This window comes from Opisthocomus hoazin, chromosome 2, assembly GCF_030867145.1.
Source record: "Opisthocomus hoazin isolate bOpiHoa1 chromosome 2, bOpiHoa1.hap1, whole genome shotgun sequence".
Taxonomy (NCBI): Eukaryota; Metazoa; Chordata; class Aves; order Opisthocomiformes; family Opisthocomidae; genus Opisthocomus; species Opisthocomus hoazin.
Window position 1 is genome coordinate 42,351,084 of NC_134415.1, and position 23,082 is coordinate 42,374,165.

The following is a 23,082-nucleotide window of genomic DNA, read 5'->3' on the forward strand; positions in this document are numbered from 1 at the left end:
TTATAAAATTGTAACTCTGGATATATTTGGAATAGAGGGTACAAGAAAAAATGTGCGCTTTTTGAAAGCTCTCTAGCTTTCAGTATTTATCTGTCAAAAGTGCAAAAGAAGGAATTTCTCTAGCGATGGATTACTTCACCCCACAATTGGAGTGGAAACCAGCAATGTTCAAAGGGCTTAGAAGAACAAGCTAGTTAAGGAAAAAAAAAAATCCAATTAAAATCATAGTCAAGTAAATGCTAATAAAGGCAGCACAATAGTAAACTGAATCAAAACACAGCTTTTATCCTTTTAAAGCATTTAAATGTAAGTATTTCTGGCAGATGTCATTTTTAATGAAGAAAATTTCAGTAAGGCTTAAAAAATCTGGTGAGAGATGAAGGCTCCTTATGTTTTATGAGGGTTTGTTTATTTTCTTGTCATTGCTTTACAATGTATATGGCCATACATTGCACAGTGTGTAAATTAAAATGGACAGACTTTTTGGCTCTGCCCAGCATAAAATCTTTGTTTCCTACTTTTAATTAGTGTGGTTTTGCAACATGCAGACAAAATGCTTGTCACTTCAAGGTGAAAATCTCAGATTTCATTATACTGTTCTGGGGTTACTTTTATCAACAGCCTCCCAGTCTTTGTTCTGGCATGCTCTTATGTAGACTCACACAACCTGTTTAACTTCCTTGACTGTGTGTCTGGTGACATCTTATGTTTACAGTCGTCTTATTTTCTGTTCTAGAGCCTGAATCCTCAAAATACCTTTGCTTACATGTGGAAGTTGTTGCAATTGCATAGAGTAATATAAGTACCAACAGTAAAGAAAGTTAAATCTGTGTTTCTTTAGTGGTGGATTTGAGTACATCAGCTGGTGGTGAGGACCGGCAGAAAGGAACTGCCTAGTTAGGGTGAGAGATATTGGGACTGATGAAGGCTGAAACTGCAGAGGGCCTGGGATGGCCTTTCTTGAGGAAAGGAGACTTCACAGAATCACAGAATCACAGAATAGTAGGGGTTGGAAGGGACCTCTGTGGGTCATCTAGTCCAACCCTCCTGCTGAAGCAGGGTCACCTACAGCAGGCTGCACAGGACCTTGTCCAGGCAGGTCTTGAATATCTCCAGAGAAGGAGACTCCACAACCTCCCTGGGCAGCCTGTTCCAGTGCTCCGTCACCCTCAGAGGGCAGAAGTTCTTCCTCATGTTCAGATGGAACTTCCTGTGCCTCAGTTTGTGCCCATTGCCCCTTGTCCTGTCACTGGGCACCACTGAAAAGAGCTTGGCCCCATCCTCCTGACACCCACCCTTCAGATATTTATAAGCATTTATTAGGTCCCTTCTCAGCCTTCTCTTCTTCAGGCTGAAGAAGCCCAGCTCCCTCAGCCTCTCCTCGTAGGGGAGATGTTCCAGTCCCCTCACCATCCTTGTAGCCCTCCGCTGGACTCTCTCCAGTAGCTCTTCATCTTTCTTGAACTGGGGAGCCCAGAACTGGACACAGTACTCCAGATGGGGCCTCACCAGGGCAGTGTAGAGGGGAAGGAGAACCTCCCTTGTCCTGCTGGCCACACTCTTCTTGATGCACCCCAGGATTCCATTGGCCTTCTTGGCAGGCAGGGCACACTGCTGGCTCATGGTCAACCTGTCGTCCACCAGGACACCCAGGTCCCTCTCCACAGAGCTGCTCTCCAGCAGGTCCACCCCAAGCCTGTACTGGTGCATGGGGTTGTTCCTCCCCAGGTGCAGGACCCTGCATTTGGCTTTGTTGAACCTCATCAGGTTCCTCTCTGCCCAGCTTTCCAGCCTATCCAGGTCACGCTGCATGGCAGCACAGCCTTCCGGTGTGTCTACCACACCTCCCAGTTTGGTGTCATCAGCAAACTTGCTGAGGGTACATTCTAACTCTTCATCCAGGTCGTTGATGAAGTTAAACAAGACTGGGCCCAGTACTGACCCCTGGGGGACACCACTAGTTACCAGCCTCCAACTAGACTCAGAGCCGCTGATGACAACCCTCTGAGTTCTGCCATTCAGCCAGTTCTCTATCCACTTCACCGACCACTCATCCAACCCACACTTCCTCAGCTTCCCTAGGAGGATATCATGGGAGACTGTGTCGAAAGCCTTGCTGAAGTCGAGGTAGACAACATCCACGGCTCTCCCTTCGTCTACCCAGCCAGTCATGTCATCGTAGAAAGCTTAGATTGGTCAGGCATGATTTCCCCTTGGTGAATCCATGCTGACTACTCCTGATAACCTTCTTTTCTTCCACTTGCTTGATGATGGCCTCCAGGATAAGCTGCTCCATCACCTTTCCCGGGATGGAGGTGAGGCTGACCGGCCTGTAGTTCCCTGGGTCCACCTTCTTGCCCTTTTTGAAGATTGGAGTGACATTGGCCTTTCTCCAGTCCTCGGGAACCTCTCCTGTCCTCCAGGACCTCTCAAAGATGATGGAGAGTGGCTCAGCAATGACATCCGCCAGCTCTCTCAGCACTCGTGGGTGCGTTCCATCGGGGCCCATGGATTTGTGGACGTCCAGATCGCTTAAGCGATCCCTCACACAGTCCTCCTCAACCAAGGGAAAGTCGTCCTCTTTGTAAGCTTCTTCTCTTACCTCCGGTGCCTGGGATTCCTGGGGGCCAGTCTTAGCACTGAAGACTGAAGCAAAGAAGGCATTCAGTAGCTCTGCCTTCTCCGCATCCTCCGTCACCAGGACACCCGCCTCATTCAGCAGCGGCCCCACGTTGTCCCTAGCCTTCCTTTTGCTGCTGATGTAGTTGAAGAAGCCCTTCTTGTTGTTTTTGACATCCCTTGCCAGCTTCAATTCCAGGTGGGCCTTGGTCTTCCTCGTCACATCTCTGCATGCTCTCACCACGTTTCTGTACTCTTCCCAAGTGGCCTGTCCCTCTTTCCACATTCCATGGACCTTTCTCTTCTGCCTGATCTCTGCTAGAAGCTCCTTGTTTAACCATGCAGGTCTCCTGCCTCCTTTGCAAGATTTCTTTCTCAGGGGGATGCATTGCTTCTGTGCATGGAAGAAGCGTTGTTTAAAGAGCGACCAGCACTCATGGACCCCCCTGCCTTCGAGAGCCCTGGCCCACGGGATTCCTCCCAGTAGCTCCTTGAAGAGGGCAAAGTCAGCCCTCCTGAGGTCCAGGGTTTTGATCCTGCTTATCGCTCTGCTTCCTCCACGCAGGATCCTGAACTCAACCATTTCATGGTCACTGCAGCCGAGTCTACCTCCAACCTTCACATCCTCCACCAGTCCCTCCTTGTTTGTTAACATGAGGTCCAGCAGCGCGCCTTTCCTTGTTGGTTCCTCCACCACTTGCATCAGAAAGTTATCATCGATGCTCTGTAGGAACCTCCTGGATTGCGCCTGCCTCGCTGTATGGTCTTCCCAGCTGATGTCAGGGTGGTTGAAGTCCCCCATGAGAACCAGGGCCTGTGACTGTGAGGCTGCTTGCAGCTGCCTGTAGAAGGCCTCATCAACCTCCTCCTCCTGGTCAGGTGGCCTGTAGTACACACCCACCGTAATGTCACCCTTATGAGCCTGTCCCTTAATTCTAACCCACAAGCTTTCAACTTGTTCCTCATTTGCCCCCAGGCCAAGCTCAATGCATTCCAGTTGCTCCCTCACATATAGAGCAACTCCCCCACCTCTCCTTGTTGGTCTGTCTTTCCTAAAGAGTCTGTAGCCATCTATGACAGCATGCCAGTCATGTGAGTTGTCCCACCACGTTTCTGTGACGGCGACCAAGTCATAGCCGTCCTGCTGTAAAATAGCTTCCAGCTCCTCCTGTTTATTGCCCATGCTACGTGCCTTGGTATAGACACACTTGTGAGGTTGTTTGGAGCAAGGATCAGGAGGAGTCAAGATTGGGGCATAGGAGGAGGATGAAACTATGAAGAAGGAAGATAAGGATAGCAGAAGGGATCGAAGGTACCCATGACTGAGGCCTGATCCATTCCGCCTGCTACCTCGCAGAGCCCAGGACACATTGCTTGAGAGAAGCGAGCCTTCCTTCCTGCCAGCATGGCTACTTGGGAGCTCTTCTTTCCTTTCACCTAACTTTCATGCTCCGCTAACAGATGTCTAGGGGGAAAGTAGGGTGGCCCTTGTGAGTCAGAGCCGTAGAAGTGGATGGGTTTTGGCGTTTCTTCGTTTAACTATAGAGAAAAGATGTGTAACAAAGTTGGTATGAAGACTGAAAAGTCAGTTTCTCTGTGGTTCAGGAAATGCCAGCATTGGGCTTGCCTTTACAATTTTTATTCAACCCTCTGTTCTATGCATTCTTTTACAGCAAGTAATTATCAGTTACGTACTGTTTTTTCCACAATATCTCACTTGTCTTGCAAAAATATGGAAAGTCAATGAAGCCATCGAAAGCTACTGACAGCTGTGGTAGAAACACCCATGTGGAAAGTACTGCTTAGCTTTACAGAGCAGGACTGAGCATACAGTAAGCAACCTAGAACTTCTTGCTGAGCAGAGAACAATATACATAGGTTTGCATTAAAGTGATTGCCCTGCAGTCTGGACCTGAAAGCTGCAGTGGCTTCTGCTTTGTCAACTTGGAGCACTGGCAAAACTAGTGTGAGAATTTTCCTCTGATTTTTAAAAATACCCTTTGGGGAGATCAGCCCCACGAGCTGTCATCGTCTGATCCAAGATTATTGCTCTTATAGCTTGGATATCTGGGCATCTTTCTGAAAGATGGCATACTTCTGATATGGGCTGCAGCTGGAAGAGGCCTGTTGGATGGAAAATATTGGGAGACCTTTAGAACATTTCCTGGAAAGGAGCAGTGTAGCTCCATCTATCACTAACTTAGGTGATCAATAGCTCATTTCTCCTGGTAAATACACGGCGTATTTTGGGAACAATTTTACGCTCAGACTTTACGCTCCTGTTGTGATCCAACTGAAGAAGAAAATACCCTGTAATTATAGCAGTATCCTCTTGGCAGATGCAGATTTGATGGTGCTTCAATATGGTCCCTGTATTCCCATTAAAGCATTACATTTGTATGCCATACGGCATCTATTGCCTAATAGTGTTGGAGGCCTGTTGTCACTTCTAAGTTTCTAATCATGTTCCATGATTGCTTGAGTGTTTGGCTTTGTTGTTTATATAGTATTTTTCTTTTTGATACAAAAGGTGATCTTAAAGTATACATGAGAACATACACAGTTATGCTTAAAATATGTATTGCTATAACCAGAGCTATAAAGATACTTTTGCTATCTTTTCTGCTTATTTCTTTAACATCCCCATGTGCTAAAGGCATTTCAGGCTCCCTGCCAGAACTACTCCCTATCTGAAATGAAGACTATAATGTGCCAGTGAGGGATGGCTGGCGGGGTCTGGTAGATCACAAAGGCTTTTTTATTGATTATTTTACTATTTTTGTTGTTTTGTTTCCCTTTTTGCAGCTGACTTTATTTGAGCAAAGGATCTGTGTGTGTCCAAGGAAGGGGCTATGGTCAGAGTTTTTAAAGGAAATGGAGATGCAGCAAACAGGCAGAGAGGAGATTTTTGAGTGCGAAGGGCCTGAGGGTGATGTTAGGGGCCAGGGCCAGAGAAATGAGGTCAGGTGTGGCAGAGGGGATAACAGCAGCACAATGCAGGGTATGCGTTTAATGCTCACCTGTTTGTCTTAAAGATTTGTTCTGTTACACTTGTAGGATCTACAGTTAGAATATGGTCACGGTCCTCAGTGTGGCTACTTCTTGGGTGCAAATAAGTGAGTAAGCAATGACACTTTCTGTCTTTAATTAATTCAAGACTGTTTTAATATAAAAATCACAAATGTAAGTTAAGCGCATTAGCTGAAATGGATGTAGTAAATACGTCAAGCTTGTTTATATCAGTTACAATTCCAAAATCACTGTTTATTTCCAGTGATAGAGTTACAGCACTTTTCAGTATTTGAGGCTGTGTTGACCATATTGTTTCTATGGTGCTGTAAGCTTCCTTGTAAGAGCTGTTATCTTGGTCTGCTTGTTAACAAAATATTCTGCATGATAAGTCTCACACAGCACAACTTTACCCCATCTGGGAACTACCTGTGCTGCTCTGTGATATTACTTTGTGCCCTTCTTCAGGTTGTAGGGCACAAGGAACATTCAATTATAGATGCTTTAAGAATAAAACTTACCTGTCACAGCAAAGTCCTTTAACTTCATGTTCATACATTTAATAGTTTTGTTGTATTAATCATGTGAAATAGTTTTCCATGTAATTCGTGCTTTCCACCTAATTTCTTAATTTACACTTATGCATGTCAGAATTAGGAAGCCTAGCTTTGCTTTGCTAAATTAAATCATATTAAAAATGCAGAAAATATAAGCATAGAAAAGGATATATTTACACAATTTTTTAGTTGGGGAAAATAGGAATACTGATCTCTTCTGAAATCCTGTTGTTTCTCATCCCTGTGTTTTGCCTGCTATTCCTCCCTGTCTGTGTTTTCAGACAAAGACACAAAAATTAAAATGTTCAGAATGTTACAAAAATTAACTAGGGAAGAATGAATTTATTCCAATAGTAGTTCAGTCTTCTTGTCAGTCTGATTTTTTAAATTTTTTTTATTATTATGATTTTCTTGGATAGTGTGGATTTGTTTTAAATTGGATTAAGCTAAAACAGTACTTGTTTTTACAGTACAAGGAACAAGGACCACTGCATTTCATAGCAATACATTAATAAAAGCATTTTAAAGTGTGTTGTAAAAAAAAAAAAAGTTTTAAGTGCAGCGATGTTCATTTGTATGTGGTTGTTGTATATGTCCTGAAAGCCAGCTGAAATAACATGCTTTGGATAATTTACTGATAGAATCATAGGAGCATTTGCCCTCACTTTTGATAACGAAGTTTGTGTTCCACAATTAAACTGTGTTCTTATTCTTATTTAATGCTGAAGGAGTCTCTTAAAATCAGTTGAAGAAGAACTGCATCAGCGGTAATTCTATTCTTTTTTTTTTTTTCCACTCTTGTGTGTTTCGAAGTCATTTGTGTGTTGATTTCTTATGTCTGTCACAACTAGTTCTTGTTTGTCCCCTACTTGCTGAGAGGATATGGGAGAGGCTTAGTTGTCTGGATTGCAGCTGTGCTTTAAAGAAGAATAATAGTAATGGTAAAAAGCTAAAAGGCAGTAAAATTTTGTAAAAGAGGTAGTAGCCCTTGAACTCAGAATTTTTCACAGTAGCCAAGGTAATTTTAATACAACTCAGCCATAGTACCTTGTTCATTTTCTTAGGGGACACGTGGCACATTTAGAAGATGATGATGATGCAGACGATGATGCTAAACAGTAAGTCCTTTCTTCTTGTAAAAATAAATAAATGTACACAAAAGCTGATTAGTGAGTAGATGAAAATTTGTTGACAAAGTTGAATCATGTTCTATCCCTAATAGCTTCGATTCTTTTTCTTCTTTTAAAGATAGGCATTTGATGTTGTTCCTAGATTACATCACCAGAAGTTTTCTAATTCTGCTGATAAACTTGTGCTAAATTACAGGGAAAAAGTATTGTTCCTTGCTTTATACAGTTGTCTTTTATCTTCTACTGTTGAACAAAATCTTGGTGTAGTTAGATTGAGCCAGTAATTCATCTGACCCCAGTCCTGGGGTCGTCTTTAGAACTCATGACAGTATATTAAAACAAGCTCATTAAAAATATGCAATATAGATACATAACTGTCTTCTCTAGATGACTGGGTTTGTTCTGTCCACATTCTCAGCTAGAAGAGTGCTTGTATGGGTGCTTGATTTTGGCATGGAGCTGGCTTCCTTACTACAGAGAGAGCAACATTATGTGACTGCAAAGGCAGTATCAGTAGGCATGTGTTAAATTAATGATATTGATATTAAATTCCACTAGTATAAGTATTCTGGAGCTCTTTTTGATTGACAGATGAGAGCTGAAACATTTTAAAGTGCATAGCCAGTATGTGGTAATCTATATTCCTAAATAAATCTGATGTAAAGACCATAAAGAAAGATGCCATTGAGACAGAATTATTGTTTACTTTCTGTTAATGGATAACTTTGAAAGCTGTTGCATGCCAGAAACCTGTAAAACATGCGTTATCTATTGCTGGCATCTGTCTCTTACAGAGAACCAAATACTTCTCTCTTTTTTTTTTTTTCTTTCTTTCTTTCCTTATTTTACTGCTGTTCTTTTATAACAAAGGCAATGCTTTTTTATCATTGTACTGAGCATCAGAGACAGCCCCTTCAAGAAGGGTAAAGCTACTGATAGTGTCTGATGTCAGCTGGGCAACATGTACATTAAACTTGCACTGTTTAATAATCAACTTCGCAAAACACAAGTATGTTTGCTGTTTGACACAAGTGGTACTTGTAGAAGAAAAAATTATTTTTAGTCACTTGTTAGCAGGCTTTATTCTGTTGCTAATTCCTTAAATTCTTCAAGTTTCGTTATTAAGTGGTTGTTTAAAGACATGATTGATTAGGCAGTTCCTCAATAGTATGGAGCTCCCATGTCTTGTCGTAGAAGGGAAGAGGTTGATAATGCTGCTCATTGATTTGCTTCCCCTGCATTTGGACCAAGCTAAGAACCCACTTTGCTCATAGCTGGATAGACTTTAGTAATGATAACTCGGGCTTCCTGCACTGTAGGATGTAATGGTCTCCTACAGCTCCATACTGCTAGCACCACTCTGATGGCCTTCATTGAAGATGCTCTGGATATCTGCTCTGCTGCAAGCCAGCTCAGCTTGGTTCCTGCATCCGTACTAATGGCTGGATATGTTTTATCTACACCTCTGTGCCTTGTCCGTTCATTTTTGCTTAATGTTTCTTCCCCCCTGCTTCTTGCTCTGTTTGCATTTGGTATCATTAACTTCAGTAATGTTCCAGGGCTTGGAACTTCTTGAACCCTGCTGTCTTGAAGTGCTTGCACCAATATCTTTGTCCAGTGCTTTGAGATCCCTGTTCCTTGCACGAGCTCCATCAGAACTTTCAAACAGCACTGGCTTTAGCTGCTTCTTCTGCTGTCCTGTTTTGTTAAGCAAGAAAGAACCTGGTAGCTTCCAGAGAGGTTCTGATTTGTTTGACCCTAAGAACAGTCACCAATGATCTTCCAGAAAAGTCCGGCTGTTTTTTGCTTCTTCCTGTATTTCATCCTAGGTACTCTAGCCCTACAGAGAGGGCCTGACAATTTCCTATAAGCACAGAGGTAGGCCTTGAATGCCTCAGCCTTGGATGAGACAGATTCTGCATCTGTGCCTTTCTGCTTGGTATCTGTTCGAGTCCAAAGCTCTGCTGCATTATGTTGGTTTGTCAGCTCAGTTTCAGATATCTTCCTCTGGACCCCACTGAAGATTCAAGGCTTTTGTTTTATTTATATTCTGTGAGATGGAACTGCAGTTGAAGAGCATGTGTGACATTGGTCACTGCTCCTTTCAGATCCAGAACAAAAATAAATGAAGCAGCTGTACACCTTCCAGTCCAAAATGATGCCGCTGCATGACTCTGAAGCTGGGTGATTCATAGCAGAGAATCCACACACTTCAGGGAACAGTATAAAACTTTCTTAATTTAATCATTTTGATTGTTTTGATATTTCTTTTTCTCTCATGTGCAGCAAAGCTGATGATGCTTGAACTTCTTGGTTGTGGAAGTTGGGAAAGCAGAAATTGTAGGGCCACTGCCCTGCGTGATCAGCAGTGGAAAACTGCATAAACCTTGCTGTTGAAAACGAGTGCACGCAATCCTTTGTACAAACATCTGTCACATTTATGCTAAATTGTTGGCATTTTTGAGGTGTTTTTTATGTTTGGCTGTTCAATAACACTGTGATAGCTGTCTGAGATGCAAGGAAGAATATGAAAGAAAGTACAAATGGAGCTTAGACAGGCGTGACTGAGAACTTCTGCTTGGTCCCATGTTGTAAAGAGAAGACAATTTCCACAAGCATAGCAGCTGAAGTGCATGACACAGGATAACCCAGTCTCAGAAGTCCCCTTCCAGCTTCTCTGAAATAAAAACAACTGTTAAGATGCCAGGACAGAAACTCCTGAAAAGAATGAAGTAAAGCAGACAAGTGATTGATCTGTAAACAAGCAAACAGATATCTTGGACATTTTCCCAAAACTTTGGAACATGACTTAAAAATAAGGAAAATGTTGTGCAAGAATGTCAAGTTTTCACAGCTGTATTCCTAATTTATTTTATGGAAATAATTTTCTGTTCCAGACGATTGAGAAATAGGACAGTGTAAGAGTTTTTAAAAACATAAATATTTTAGGAATCTAGGGGTGTTTTTTTTTTTTTAAATGCAGCGTATTCTTTAAAACACAGAACCAGCAGAGGAAGAATGCTCTTTATGCTTCAGCTGTCTCTTGTTTCCTGCTGATATCTTGTACTGTTGAGCCAAGCTGTTGAATTGTCTTGCGTTAAAAAGTTGTCTTTCCCAAGATTTCTGTGAGAAAAGAAACTCATGGAAGAAAAAACCCAAAACAACCCAGACACTGGGCTAACTGTCCGTTATAGGTGGATTTTGCTTGCATGTGTAAGGCTGTTCTGAAGAAGTCCGTGGTAAATTTTTCGAGGAATGGTATTCGTCAGTTTTCTTGTAACTCCCCTTTTCCCTATATACCTGCAGATGGCCTTTTAAAAGAGCTCACTGATATCCTAACTCTTTCTCCTCTCAACACAGTAAATATCAGGCCTGCTGTGCACCTACCTACTTTTTTTCTGCACGAGTATGTGCATCTTCAGCAAATCAGTTCATGTCACTTTGTGCTCTCAAGGGAGGATCTGTAATACTTGAGTTTTCGGCTGGTATCTGTGGTATGCGCACCAATAACAAAACGCTTGAAAGTATTCATGATGCAGTTATTTGGATATAGTAGTGCTGTTGACATGGTAATAGTGTGTGTTTGTGTGGCATTTATAAAATGCTGTATCCTCTTGAACACTGCAATATGAGGTTCAAAGAGCTACACTGGATAACAATCGGTTTTGTTTCTTTTCTTTATAGTGCTACTATGAAACCTAAAGTGCCACCTCCTTTACCACCAAAGGTAAGTGAGGGGGATTTTGTTGCCTAGAGTAAAAGGGCGCTTTAAATAAATAAATGCAGACTATACTGATGGTTCTCTTACTGGATCTGTGACTTAAAGACTTGAATCAAGTTTTAAGTCAAGGGTATATACAGGTGGTTGACCTGTATGTTCATAGCCTTTAATTGCAAAACTGCATGAAGTCTTGCATTGTAGGGTATTTGTCAGTGTGAAAGTGCTATTTCTGACAAATTGCACTTCCAATAATTTGGAAGGAATAAATTGGGTAGTTAAAAAATTTAGTGCCACAAGTAATTTTTAATAAAGAGCTTCCAAATAAAGCCTCTGCTTGCTAAATTTTGGTGTCAGAATAGTGATCTTCAGAGGCATGACTGGATCAGATTAGGTTTTGCATGCTGCCACTTGAAGAGTAAGTCAGTCTTTTCACACTGAAGTTATCTTAATATGAGCAAAAATAACAAGAAAAAAAACTTTGTATTTCTTTTTTCTGGTGGTCAGTTCCCCAGGCAAAAACTACAGGTTTTATTACTTACCCTTCTCCACTATCTTTGCATAACTGAGAAGGATTTTACAAGCAGCATTACTACAGCCTGTGTCTAAACAATGTTGCCCTTTGTGGTTACATCCCCTACGTGGAGTTCAGTACACAAAATTCTGGCCTTATTTTGAATAATCCCTAGTTTCTACTTAAATGTCTGGTTTGGTTATCTGTGGCCACAAACAGTGACATTTCCACATGCCAAATAGTTGTTTAATGCATGACCTGAATATAATAATTTTGAATTTGTCCTTTGTTGATAACAAGGTTTTCATTACTGCTGTGGATTTCCTTCTAGTTTTCTTTTTGAGAGAAATTTGCATGGCAGAACATGTTGCTTTATCAATTTGTGAAAATGCCAGGATACGATTATTGCACACGTGGGTTTTTTTCTCATTGAGAAGGATCATGGATGCTTTGAATCTTTTTTTCCATTATGTTTCTATTAATACTATGTCTTTTTCAGCCTAAATCCGTCTTTATCCCCCAAGAAACTCATTCTTCTGAAAATGATAATCAAGGGACGATCAAGAGATGCCCAACATCAGAGAGTCCAGCAAAATCTGCATCTCAGGTTCCACCCAGACCTCCACCTCCTCGGTTACCTCCACAGAAATCTAATGCTTTAGGTAATAAGAGTGACATGAAGAAATATGCAAATATTTCTTAAATAATTTAATGTGATTTTTTTTCTACATTCTCACCTATGCACACATTAAAACATACTGTGGTAATTTTTCTCTGGTGGGCAAGTAACAGAAAGTGCATGAAAGCCAAAAGGCACAAAGAAAGCATGCTTAAAATCTTAAGAGGGTCACATGTAGCTTCCTGTAAAGTGACTGACACGATTCCTGCTGATGCCATTAGTGACACAATTGCTTTTCTAAGCCACAGGCTTAGAATGTAGTGTATCAGGATTGTCACAGGGAATAAAAAAGTTTTCCTGTATGTAGGTTTCAGATTCTGGCCCTGTGTCATTTGTTGTTGTCATTTGACATGTCAAGAGTAGAGTTTTGCTTTCAAAGTTTGGTTTTGTACGCAATCAAGTGGATTGGGTAGTATAGCAGGTAATTGTGTTTGTTTACTGTTTGCTCAGTCTGTTCCTTTTATGCTCTTGTTAAAGTCTGATGCTTTTAGAGTTGTCCTAGACTAGCTTGTTTTAAGCAAGCTTAATGACTGACTTTTGATTTGTATCTTGCTAGCTCTTTCTTGCCACATATTTAGTACTGCAATTGATGTGTTACAGATTTGACTGTAACACTTAAGCATCCAGTGCTAAGAAAAGCATCAAGCCTATTTATAAAGAATCGATAATTGAAGCATTAGCTATAGCCAAGTTTTTCTTTAGATGTCTTAAATACATTTTTCCTCATAATCGTAACTGCATCCCTTTCTATGCCCACAATAGTTTTCTTATGTTAATTATCAAAAGCCATGGACTGAGATTGAATGTGGCTCTATAGATCATTATATGTGCACATGTAGGATCATGTATGCTTTAGAAGTAAATTAGGATGTTGGAACATGTACTGACACAAGTGTAAATTTTGGCCCTTCAAAATTGTGTTCAGGCTAGACTACTCTTTGAGTTGAAGGTAGAGGAACACATTTTTAAATATAAATCTTTCTAGGTAATGGAGTCACTTCTGTACAATTAAATGGTGAAAGAGAGGGATCACCACATCAACAGAATGATGCCAGAGACACTAGTTTTTCAAGGAAAGAAAAGAAGGAAATAATGGTAGGTATTTAAGCTTCTAGGTGTTATTTTAAAGTTGTCTCAACTGTTTTAGATGCGCAATGAAAAAGAGTGGGCACACTCTTTAGTATAGAAATGATGCTTGATGGTGTCTTGTTTACTTTGAATCAAAGCACAGTTTTGCTAGGTTGTCTAGTTGTGATACAGTCTTAAACTGAAGTTTTGAGTCAGTATTTAATTTTCATTAGAAACTCCCATAATCATGGATATAAAAGATATGTTTGCTGGTATTCACATACTTGAGACATATGTAATGAAAGCGAGATCCTGTGACAGAGATACATGTTCTACTGAGCAGACTATTGAAGCAAATGAGGAAATTAAGGAATGTGCTGCCACCTGATGGCTTGCTGGAGGATTTTGGCTGGCCTTGGGAAAGGAGCTGAATCAGAGCTGTTCTCAAATGAGTCCTCCGCCTATACCAGATGTAGGCATACAGACTTTTTGGTGTTCAGGGGAAAGAAAGATGGAGAAATGTACATTAAGGGTCCAAATATGCAAGCTGTTTGCCTGCTGGCCTCTGGAGCTCTGGGTTTCAGGGTTTAGCAGCTTGGATTTAGTGTCAGGCTTGAGCTACATATACTCACTTGAAGTTGCACTCATAGAGAGAATGCAGTTTTATACCATGTGTAATCTGATCCAGCTGTGATCTGAGGAATGGGAATATTCCTGCATCCTTTTCTCCTCTTCCAAGTGAGTTTTTCCATCAAAGTGGCAAATGGCTTCCAGAGGGTAGCTCTGTTATTATGATGCAAAAGTGGGAATGTGAAATAGGAGTGGGGCATCTGTGGTTAGATCAGATTAAATGTAACATGAAACTGCACTGTCTGGGGGCCTTTTCTAAGGATGAGGCTGGAAATGTCACTCTTTTGAGAGAAGTGAAGAGGAAATAGAGCAGAAACATTGCGTGCATTGTTTTGTTTTAAGGAAGTGCCAGTAATACTGGCAGTACTTTGGAAAGTATGATTTCCTGAACTGCTTTCAGCTTGGCAATTGAAATTGTGTGTTTGAAGTTTCCTGTGTTACCTGTAAAATACATTTCTTTGGAAGCATGTTTTTACTAGGAGAAATTTATACTAGTAAAGGAAAGTGGGTCTGGTACTGGTTGGTAGACTTTAATGCTGCTTGTGATATTAAGCAATTGCTGCAATGTTCCTTAAACTTTGTACTGCTGGATATGACATTCTTTCAGGCATCATCGTAATGTGAAAATGCAATAGACTATGCAGACATCCAGTGAGGAGATATTAGGGAATCATAGTAGAGGTTTTAATGAAAGAAAATGATACTAATAGTTTGTGGTGTGTGGTCACTAAAGACATGTGGTAAGCAAACTCCTGCAGAATTATGGAAATGTGGGTTGCAAGGGAGCCTAACTTGATGCTTAAAAATGGGACTATAGTCAAAGCTCAACTGCGGCTTTAAGATCTAGTACCTGTGCCACTGGACACAGCAGAGTATCCCAGTAGATGTCTAGTGCCTTCCACTTAGTGTAGTGTAGAAATACACAGCACAACACTGTTGTCTTACAAAATCTCCTGGGAGAGGTTTGTGTCTGCCTTATGTAGATATGAGTATTGGCTTTTTATTTTCTTCTAATAAAACTATGGTCAATTATTTCTGAAGTGCTTGTGACAGTATTCTAAAAAAAGTTTTTTAGACTTGTATGTTGGTTATGCTGTAGTCTGGGGAGACAATATGCACGTTCCTGTATCTGTGCGCATGTGAGTGTAAACATACCTTTTAACTTCTGTTTTCTAGAAACCAATTAGTAATGGCCTTCCTCCCACACCTAAAGTACATGTAAGTATTACTGAGTCATGCAAATGCATGTTGGAAGCAGGATATGCTTTCTTACTAAAGCTGAGAGAGTACATTATTTGAATGTTTGTAGTTTTTTTTTTTAATTATAAAAGCCAGTATCTCTTTGAAATGTTAAGTCGTGGGTGTAGTATTTCAGAAATCACCCTTGATTTTGTGCTCCTGAAGTAAATTTTGAAAGTATTTTGTTTGCTTCATTAAAAAGTGAATGAGAGTTCTGTGAGTACTGTGTCACAGTACTTTCAGCAGACTGAATGTACTTACTGTTCTGAGGAGCTGATATCTTTCAGGAATTGCAAATAGCTCAAAGTTTATACTATGCAGATCTAGGTTTCAATACTTAGAATCATAGAATGCTTTGGGTTGGAAGGGACCTTTAGAGGTCATCTAGTCCGACCCCCCTGCAATGAGCAGGGACACCTTCAACTAGACCAGGTTGCTCAGAGCCCCGTCCAGCCTGGCCTTGAATGTTTCCAGGGATGGGGCCTCCACTGCCTCTCTCGGCAACTTGTGCCAGTGTTTCACCACCCTCACTGTATAAAACTACTTCTGTATATCTAGTCTGAATCTGCTCTCTTTTAGTTTCAAACCATTACCCCTTGTCCTGTCACAACAGGCCTTTGTAAAAAGATTTTCCCCATCTTTCCTATAGGCCCTCTTTAGGTACTGAAAGGCTGCAGTAAGGTGTCCCTGGAGCCTTCTCTTCTCCAGGCTGAACAGCCCCAGCTCTCTCAACCTTTCCTCACAGGAGAGGTGTTCCAGCCCTCTGATCGTTTTTGTGGCCCTGCTCTGGACCCGCTCCAACAGGTCTATGTCTTTCCTGTGCTGAGGGCTCCAGAGCTGGACACAGGACTCCAGGTGGGGTCTCGTCAGAGCAGAGGGGCAGAATCACTTCCCTCGACCTGCTGACCATGAGGCTTTTGATGCAGCCCAGGATACAGCTGGCCGCCTGGGCTGCGAGCACGCGTTGGTGGCTCACATCCAGCTTTTCATCCACCAGTACCCCCAAGTCCTTCTCGGCAGGGCTGCCCTCAATCCCCTCATCCCCCAGCCTGTATTGATAGCAGGGGTTGCACTGACCCAGGTGCAGGACCTTGCACTTGGCCTTGTTGAACCTCATGAGGTTCATGCAGACCCATTTCTCGAGCTTGTCCACGTCCCTCTGCATGGCATCCCTTACTTCTGGCTTGTCAACTGCATCACTCAGCTTGGTGTCACCTGCAAACTTGTTGAGCATGCACTCAATCTCGCTAAGTCATTGATGAAAAGATTAAACAGCACTGGTCCTAGTGCTAACCCCTGAGGGCCACCACTTGTCACCAGCGTCCATTTGGACATTGAGCCGTTGACCACTACCCTCTGGCTGCCCCCTTCCAACCAATTCCTTATCCACCAAACAGTCCACCCATCAAATCCGTATCTCTCCAATTTAGAGAGAAGTCTGTTGTGGGGGACTGTGTTGAAGGCTTTGCTTCTGAAGATAGGATTTGTAGATGCCTTAAGGCTGAAAATAACTGTTCCAGACATCTATATGCACCTTCATAACATAAAACAAACTAGAATTTCATTGTAATGTCTGCGCAGACTTCTCACTGTGCTTTTAGCCACCACTGTGATCAAAGGATCCAGTCTTTCCTTCTTCCTGACCATTTGTTTCTGCTCTCATCACTCTCCTGGTTATATGCTGGAGCATGCATTCATGTGGTTGTGCTGTGCACCAAATGGGGGATTCATCTGATTTTTAAACTAAACTTTTTGCTACATTACTCCTAAACCAGATCAGTTTCTCACCTTTAGATAAGAAAATAAAATTGCTACAAGGATGTGTAAGTACAAATGATATTATTTTTTGCTTCCTGTATTAGAGAAGCAGGACAGGTTAAGGTAGATGTCATGCTTCTGTCCCTTAGAATTGTAATCTGTTGCATAAGTGCACAGGATTGTTCCAGAGCTCTGAATTCTTGATGTGTTTAGCATCGTTTATTGGGGTCAATCCTGTTTCAGTAAACTAAATATTGAACTAAATGCATGGCCTAGGAGTGCGTACTTTAAACTAGTGGATGACAGAAATTTTGAAGCATTCCTAGCATTGAAAAGAACCGAATCATCACGGGGAGGGAAAAGTCAAATGGTTTCAGTGACTGGAATGACAAAAAGGGTAGAAAGCAGAATAGCTCAAAATGAGGTCATGCATGTTGAACTTTTGCCACAAACTTCAGAGACAGATCATAAGAAAATGACTCTTGTGTTGCTAACATAATGAAGCTGTTAAAAGGGACTGACTAAAATAGGAAAACTTCTGAAGCTAATCAAATGAGTCTTTTGGTATTGGATTGCTCTCTGCATGGTCATGCATCTTTGTAGTGCTCTAATTCTGCTAGTCCACAGGTTAGAAACTTTCCCCTCTCTTCCTTTTCCCTCATTGCACCTCACCTTTTACGTATCACAAACTTCCTAACCTTCATGTTAAGTATTGAAGACTGATTTGGCACTTACATGTTCCCCTCTGCCTGCTGTCTTCATCAGTTGCCAAATAACAAAAATTTGGGGAAGAAAGGGGGTTTTCTCCCATGTCACCGGGATTACTGGACTTTTTACTTTTCTCTGTTGTGGAGCATGTTTTGCATCCTAACATCACCTGGGAGTCTAGTTTAACAAATACACTGCTAGTGCAAGTAGAACTCTGATGATATTTCAGTCTCTTCTTTTTCTGTGGCGCATCGTTGTTCTGATTCTTGTTTGGGTTTTTTGATTTGTGGTTCTTAAGTATGTTGCCGAGTGGTAAGAATTGCTGAGTTCTCACTGTCATCTAAAATAGAACTTTTGGGGCTCCATTAAAAACAATGTCTCTGTGCATGGTTGCTTGTGATTCTAGAGATTTTGTTCAATTTTCTTAATAACCCAGTCTGGTAGTGTGTTTTGCCCTGTTTTTTTGGGTGGCTTGCCACACGAGGAGACCTGTTAGACTCTACCAATGAGGGAATGCCCTGCCTCCTGAAATTCCCCTGAGACTTAAAAGCCTCCATAGCAGCAGTCAGATCAAGCAGCCTTGCTTCAACCTTTTATTTCATATTTGTGGGCTTTTTTTTCCCCCATTATCAACTGAGTTTAGTAATTTGTCCGATGCTCAGCTGTATCCTTGAGATTTGTTTGGTATTTGGATATGATACCCTCAGGCTCTGTTTACCCTTCTGAGGTATTTGCGGCAGCATCTTGGCTCTGCGGGATTCCTGGAGACGAGGGCTGAGAATAGCTGGAGAAAAATGATTGGTCTCTTCTGATTTCCATCTCCTTTCTTATCCCACTTACCACTGCGGAGCTCAACTAGGTCTTAGCAGTGAGCACAGCTTCCCTCCACTGTGTAGCATCTCTCTTCAGTGCATGGAAAGGGTCAAGGAGAATTGTGTAGCTGGCTACAGGAGCATCAGAAACACTTAGCAGTATTCTAGGACATCAGTGCTTCAAGTGTCATCTGGTGTATTTTCTGTTGAGTGCCTTTCAGTGCCCTGTGCACTTGGGAAGAGGCTTCCGTAAAGCTGCCCAAAAGATCCCTTTACTGTTTTTCTTTATCCCTCCTTCAAACTCCTTGCTGCCAAGGGATTTGACAGCGTTGAAGCTGTCAGTACCTTGAGGTCACTCTGTGTCAGTATCTTCTCATATTCCTGCCTCACATATATCTTTTCTCTTACTTCTGTTCTTATGCTTCCAGAAGGATCACCTCATTGTCCAGCAGGCAGCCAGCTCCGTGCCTTGGTGCTCAGACTTCTGCAGTGGTACTAGCAGTGTTGAAGTCTGTCCCCTTGTCTTTGTGCAATGGGGTCTTTCACATTTTTCTGATTACCTTAATGAATTTGATTCTTCCCTCACATAAGTATATATGGACAAACTCATGGACTTCATTATAGAGATGCAACAGTGAGGGATGTCTTAAGCGCAAAGAAGGGTCTAATTTCTGCTGCTTTTTGTTTTAGAGGGTTAATTATGAAGTTCTTTTGCTTTTCTCATTAAACTAAACTACATCCAGCAGTGACCTAAATGTGTACAGACCTTCTTACTCAGCAACAGCTTAACAAAAAAAAATTGTCCAAATGTTAACACAAGAGCTGTTTGGTTAATTCAGTTTGTAGATCGATAATAATTCACAAAGTGTTAGTATAAATGAAAGCATTACCATTCTGTAGCTGTATTACAGAGTATGTAGCTTTCATAAAGGTGGTATCTGCTTATATTCAGGGTGGCAACCCTTTCCTGTGACTGGTTCTTATGTTTGACCACCATTTGATAAATGATAACGTTTCACTTTAGTAATAGTTGTTTACTACTGCATCGTTCCTTTTAATCTACAGTACTATCGATCAGTTCTGTTTCTTAACAAAATAGGATTGGTAATTGTTATGTTGATGTTTGAGGGTAAAGGAAGAAGCCCTGGCTTTTGCTTTTCTGCTGTCTTGAAGCAAATTTACTAAGTGTTCTTATAAATGCTTACAAATTCTTGCACTTCACTAGGGGAAAAATGGAGAGATCGATTATATTGTACTATGCAAGACCCTTACTTAATAGGCAAACTGAGTTAATTAAGGTTATGCTGAACAAGGAGCGGGGTCTTCTACCAGAGGTTTCCCTTTGGGAAGCAATCATTATTGAAAATAAGTTAATTAGAAACACCTAACAGAATGGCACACATGGCAAATGAAACTACTCTTAACCTTTTGTTACGACTTTAAATAAAAATAATTCTATTGGCAATGTCACATTTTAATTTTTCATATGTATATTTTTACTTGTTTTTATTTCTGCAGATGGGTGCTTGCTTTTCAAAGGTTTTCAATGGCTGTCCATTAAAAATTCATTGTGCAACTTCATGGATAAATCCAGATACAAGAGGTAGTATATTACATATATTTTACTCATTTTGTCCCTTCTGCAGATTTTAAGAGTGCGTAGATGAGTAAGGCTATTCCTTTTAAAATAGACATATTGTGAAACAGGTTTGTTTATATAAGCAGAAGTTCATCTTCAATTCTACCACTGCTGTCTGAAGTTCAGTGTTACTTTTTAAATTATGTTAAGATATATGGGGCACAGTTTTCAGCTTTGATTAAAAAGAATACAATACTTTTTTTTTTTTTAATCTGACTTCTGGTGGTCCTGGTTGAGATCGATTTCTTTATCATTCACTTGATTCCAGCCCCCCCGAATTTTTGTGGTCTTACAGGTTTCTGCAACTATCTTTATTTTTTGCATACATTTCAGTGCTTTTATTAAATAGCTTGATGAAAGGGATAATTTTAACATTGCTCTCATTGCGTGCAATATCACTTTTTGATGATAGGCTGTATAGGCATGCTGCTAAGCCAGTAAGCAAGAAAATACTTAAATTTTTTAGAAACTGAAGTTTTGGAAGTCAGTCTTCTGCAGTTGACATCTTCTCAATATGAGATGTCTGTCTGTTTCGCATGACTAAATGCAATCCAGGGTATTAATTATGTTCAAGAAGTGAGGCACCACCAAAGTACCAGTCAATACTGTTGTTGAAGTACTCCAAAAGACGGCTATGAATATGTCACAAAATGTATGGAAATATAGTCTAAGTAGGATAAACTGTATATGAGGAAATTACTCACATGAATTCTTGCTTATGGTTATATCACTGCTGTTTTTTATTCTGTTAGTCAGGAAAAAAAGACTGATCTTTCCTAATGACTTAAAACAGTCCCATCCACAAATTTAAGCTTCCTTAGCAAGATTAATTTCCCACGCTTTCAAACGCCACAACTGTTATAGGTGGATTTGGTTCAATGCATGTAATTGTTTTAAGTCTTGTTTTTGGTAAAGAGCTGCATACTGTTACAAAACACAGCTTCCTTAAGTCAGGATTTTTTTTGTTTGTTTGTTTGTGTTTGCAGATCAGTACTTGATATTTGGTGCAGAAGAAGGTATTTACACACTGAACCTCAATGAACTTCATGAAACATCAATGGAGCAGGTATATTTCTGTTTTGATATTTTGGAAAAAAATACACCTTTGTCACCTTTTTTTAGCCACTCAGATCAATGTTGTACAATCCATGTAAAAATTGACTTTACTACAATTACATAGGCACTAGCTACACTGAAAATTACCTTGAATGTTTAGTATTCAGGATACCTTGCAGTTGTGTTTAAGTTTTTTGTAGCCTGAACCGTGTTTAAGTAGGAGATTTGCATATATCAATGTGTTGAACTTCACTGTAGTGCATTGTCCTGCAGTTAAATAATTTGTTAAACAGTATGGAATTTCCGTGATATATTTTGGGTGAAAGTTTCTATTTTCTTGAAAGCTTTGTTACAAGATAAAGTATTTGCAACAAACATTGTGTTTCAGCTACAGGGAAGCAAGGAGGTCCTTCATACGCTAGATTCCATTCTTTTGGTCTTAAAAGCAGGTTTGCTGATGAGACTCAGCTTACTGAACCCCAATTAAAACTATCTTTGCAGAATCTTATAAATAGTAAATTTTTGAGGGGATAGTGGGGAGGGGGAAATGCCAATTGCAGGCTTTTCTTTATGGTGTCTTCTCCATCTCTTTTGTTAATCTCTAAGAGATTTATTTTCTTTCCTGCCTTCTCCCTAACTTAGGGAGCTATGCATCTGCCATCAAGATGGAGGAATTTGCAAGGACAGCCTTCACACTGTAAGCTGGAGGCACTGGTGTTTGTTCATCTTCCAGGGTCCAGACGTTGTAGATATGTCTGTTGTGTTGAGAAGAAGGCCTAGCCAGCTTGCACTGAGCATCATGTAACCCATAATCATACTGGTCTTTGAGTTAACTAGTTTAAAGTTAGCTCAGGTACCTCTCTGCTGCTACACTACAGTTATAAAACCTACCCTCAGAAATATCATTAATACAATAGTTCTAGTAGGCCAGGTAGACCAAGGAAACTTTTGCTTGTTTTTTTTTTTTTTTCTTTTGGTTTGTTTGTTGTTTTTTTGGATTTTTTTGTTGTTTGTTTTTTTTTTTTTAATTTGCAAGAATAGGCGTAATTAAACTCATGCTCTCATATCCATCCTTGGTTTCTCTAAGCACCTTGTTCTGTAGTGCATTACCTAGTGAGCTTTTAGGGAAGTGTTTTAATAAGCACTTAAAGACAAGAAGAGACGCTTGTAAAAACAGCTGGTTGTGTGGAACAGGAGGAGTGATTGACAGGTCAATCAACCTGCAGATCTGAAGTATTGCTGTTCTTCTCTAATCCTCATATCCAAACCTACTAAGTCATAATATGTTTATGCAGCTACAGAAGATCAATCAAACTTTCACATATAAATTTGGATACAGCCAGGCTGGTAGATTACTACTGTGGATTTTTCTTGCAGTCTGTTTTGGTTGTGAGAAGACTTCAGGAATAGAAGCGCACACTCTGTGTTAACCATTTATTACCCTGTTATTTATGATAACAGGCAATAGGGCTTTAATAGCATTTTCAAGTTCTGTGTTTCACTTCATTGCTTACTCTCTAGGTCTGATACAATTCAGTGTAAAAATAAAAGTAGTATCCTTGATTATTTTTTACTACATTCCACTTCACTAATGGACAAAGCAGAAATAATGTACGTTTCCAGGAGTTAGCACAGCTTCAAGATGAATCTCTTGCTCTTTGTCAGAAAAAAATCTTATAATTAATTTGCAGATCTTCTCAAATATTTCTAATAAACCAGTGAGGGGAGTTTTTTGTTATTGTTTGGTGGGTTTTTTTTGTTTGGGAGCTTTTCTGGCTTTTTTAAGAGCAAAAGAAATGTCCTCCTGAATGGTCTGTCTAGCCCAATAGTTGTGTTTCCTAAAATGGCAGTAGGAAACACCCATAAGCTTGACCACCGTCTGCTGTCCGTTCTCCTCAGGCTCCGCTACAGTCATTGAAGTGGGGATGTTGGAGGATCTCTGCCTA

General features: G+C 40.6%; 1 protein-coding gene across 5 annotated transcripts in view; it reads left to right on the plus strand.

Annotated features, from left to right (window-relative positions):
- Nucleotides 1–23,082, plus strand: part of MAP4K3 (mitogen-activated protein kinase kinase kinase kinase 3) — a 96,909-nt gene that overhangs the window by 54,659 nt on the left and 19,168 nt on the right. For 3 of the 5 annotated variants that reach the window (XM_075413386.1, XM_075413387.1, XM_075413389.1), the window contains 9 exons: nt 5,677–5,735; nt 6,914–6,952; nt 7,250–7,303; nt 11,000–11,042; nt 12,047–12,209; nt 13,212–13,321; nt 15,101–15,142; nt 19,960–20,044; nt 21,067–21,146. In XM_075413386.1, the coding sequence (XP_075269501.1) occupies nt 5,677–5,735; nt 6,914–6,952; nt 7,250–7,303; nt 11,000–11,042; nt 12,047–12,209; nt 13,212–13,321; nt 15,101–15,142; nt 19,960–20,044; nt 21,067–21,146 (675 nt within the window). The remainder of the gene's footprint in view (nt 1–5,676; nt 5,736–6,913; nt 6,953–7,249; nt 7,304–10,999; nt 11,043–12,046; nt 12,210–13,211; nt 13,322–15,100; nt 15,143–19,959; nt 20,045–21,066; nt 21,147–23,082) is intronic. The other 2 variants (XM_075413388.1, XM_075413390.1) reach the window with 1 other exon arrangement.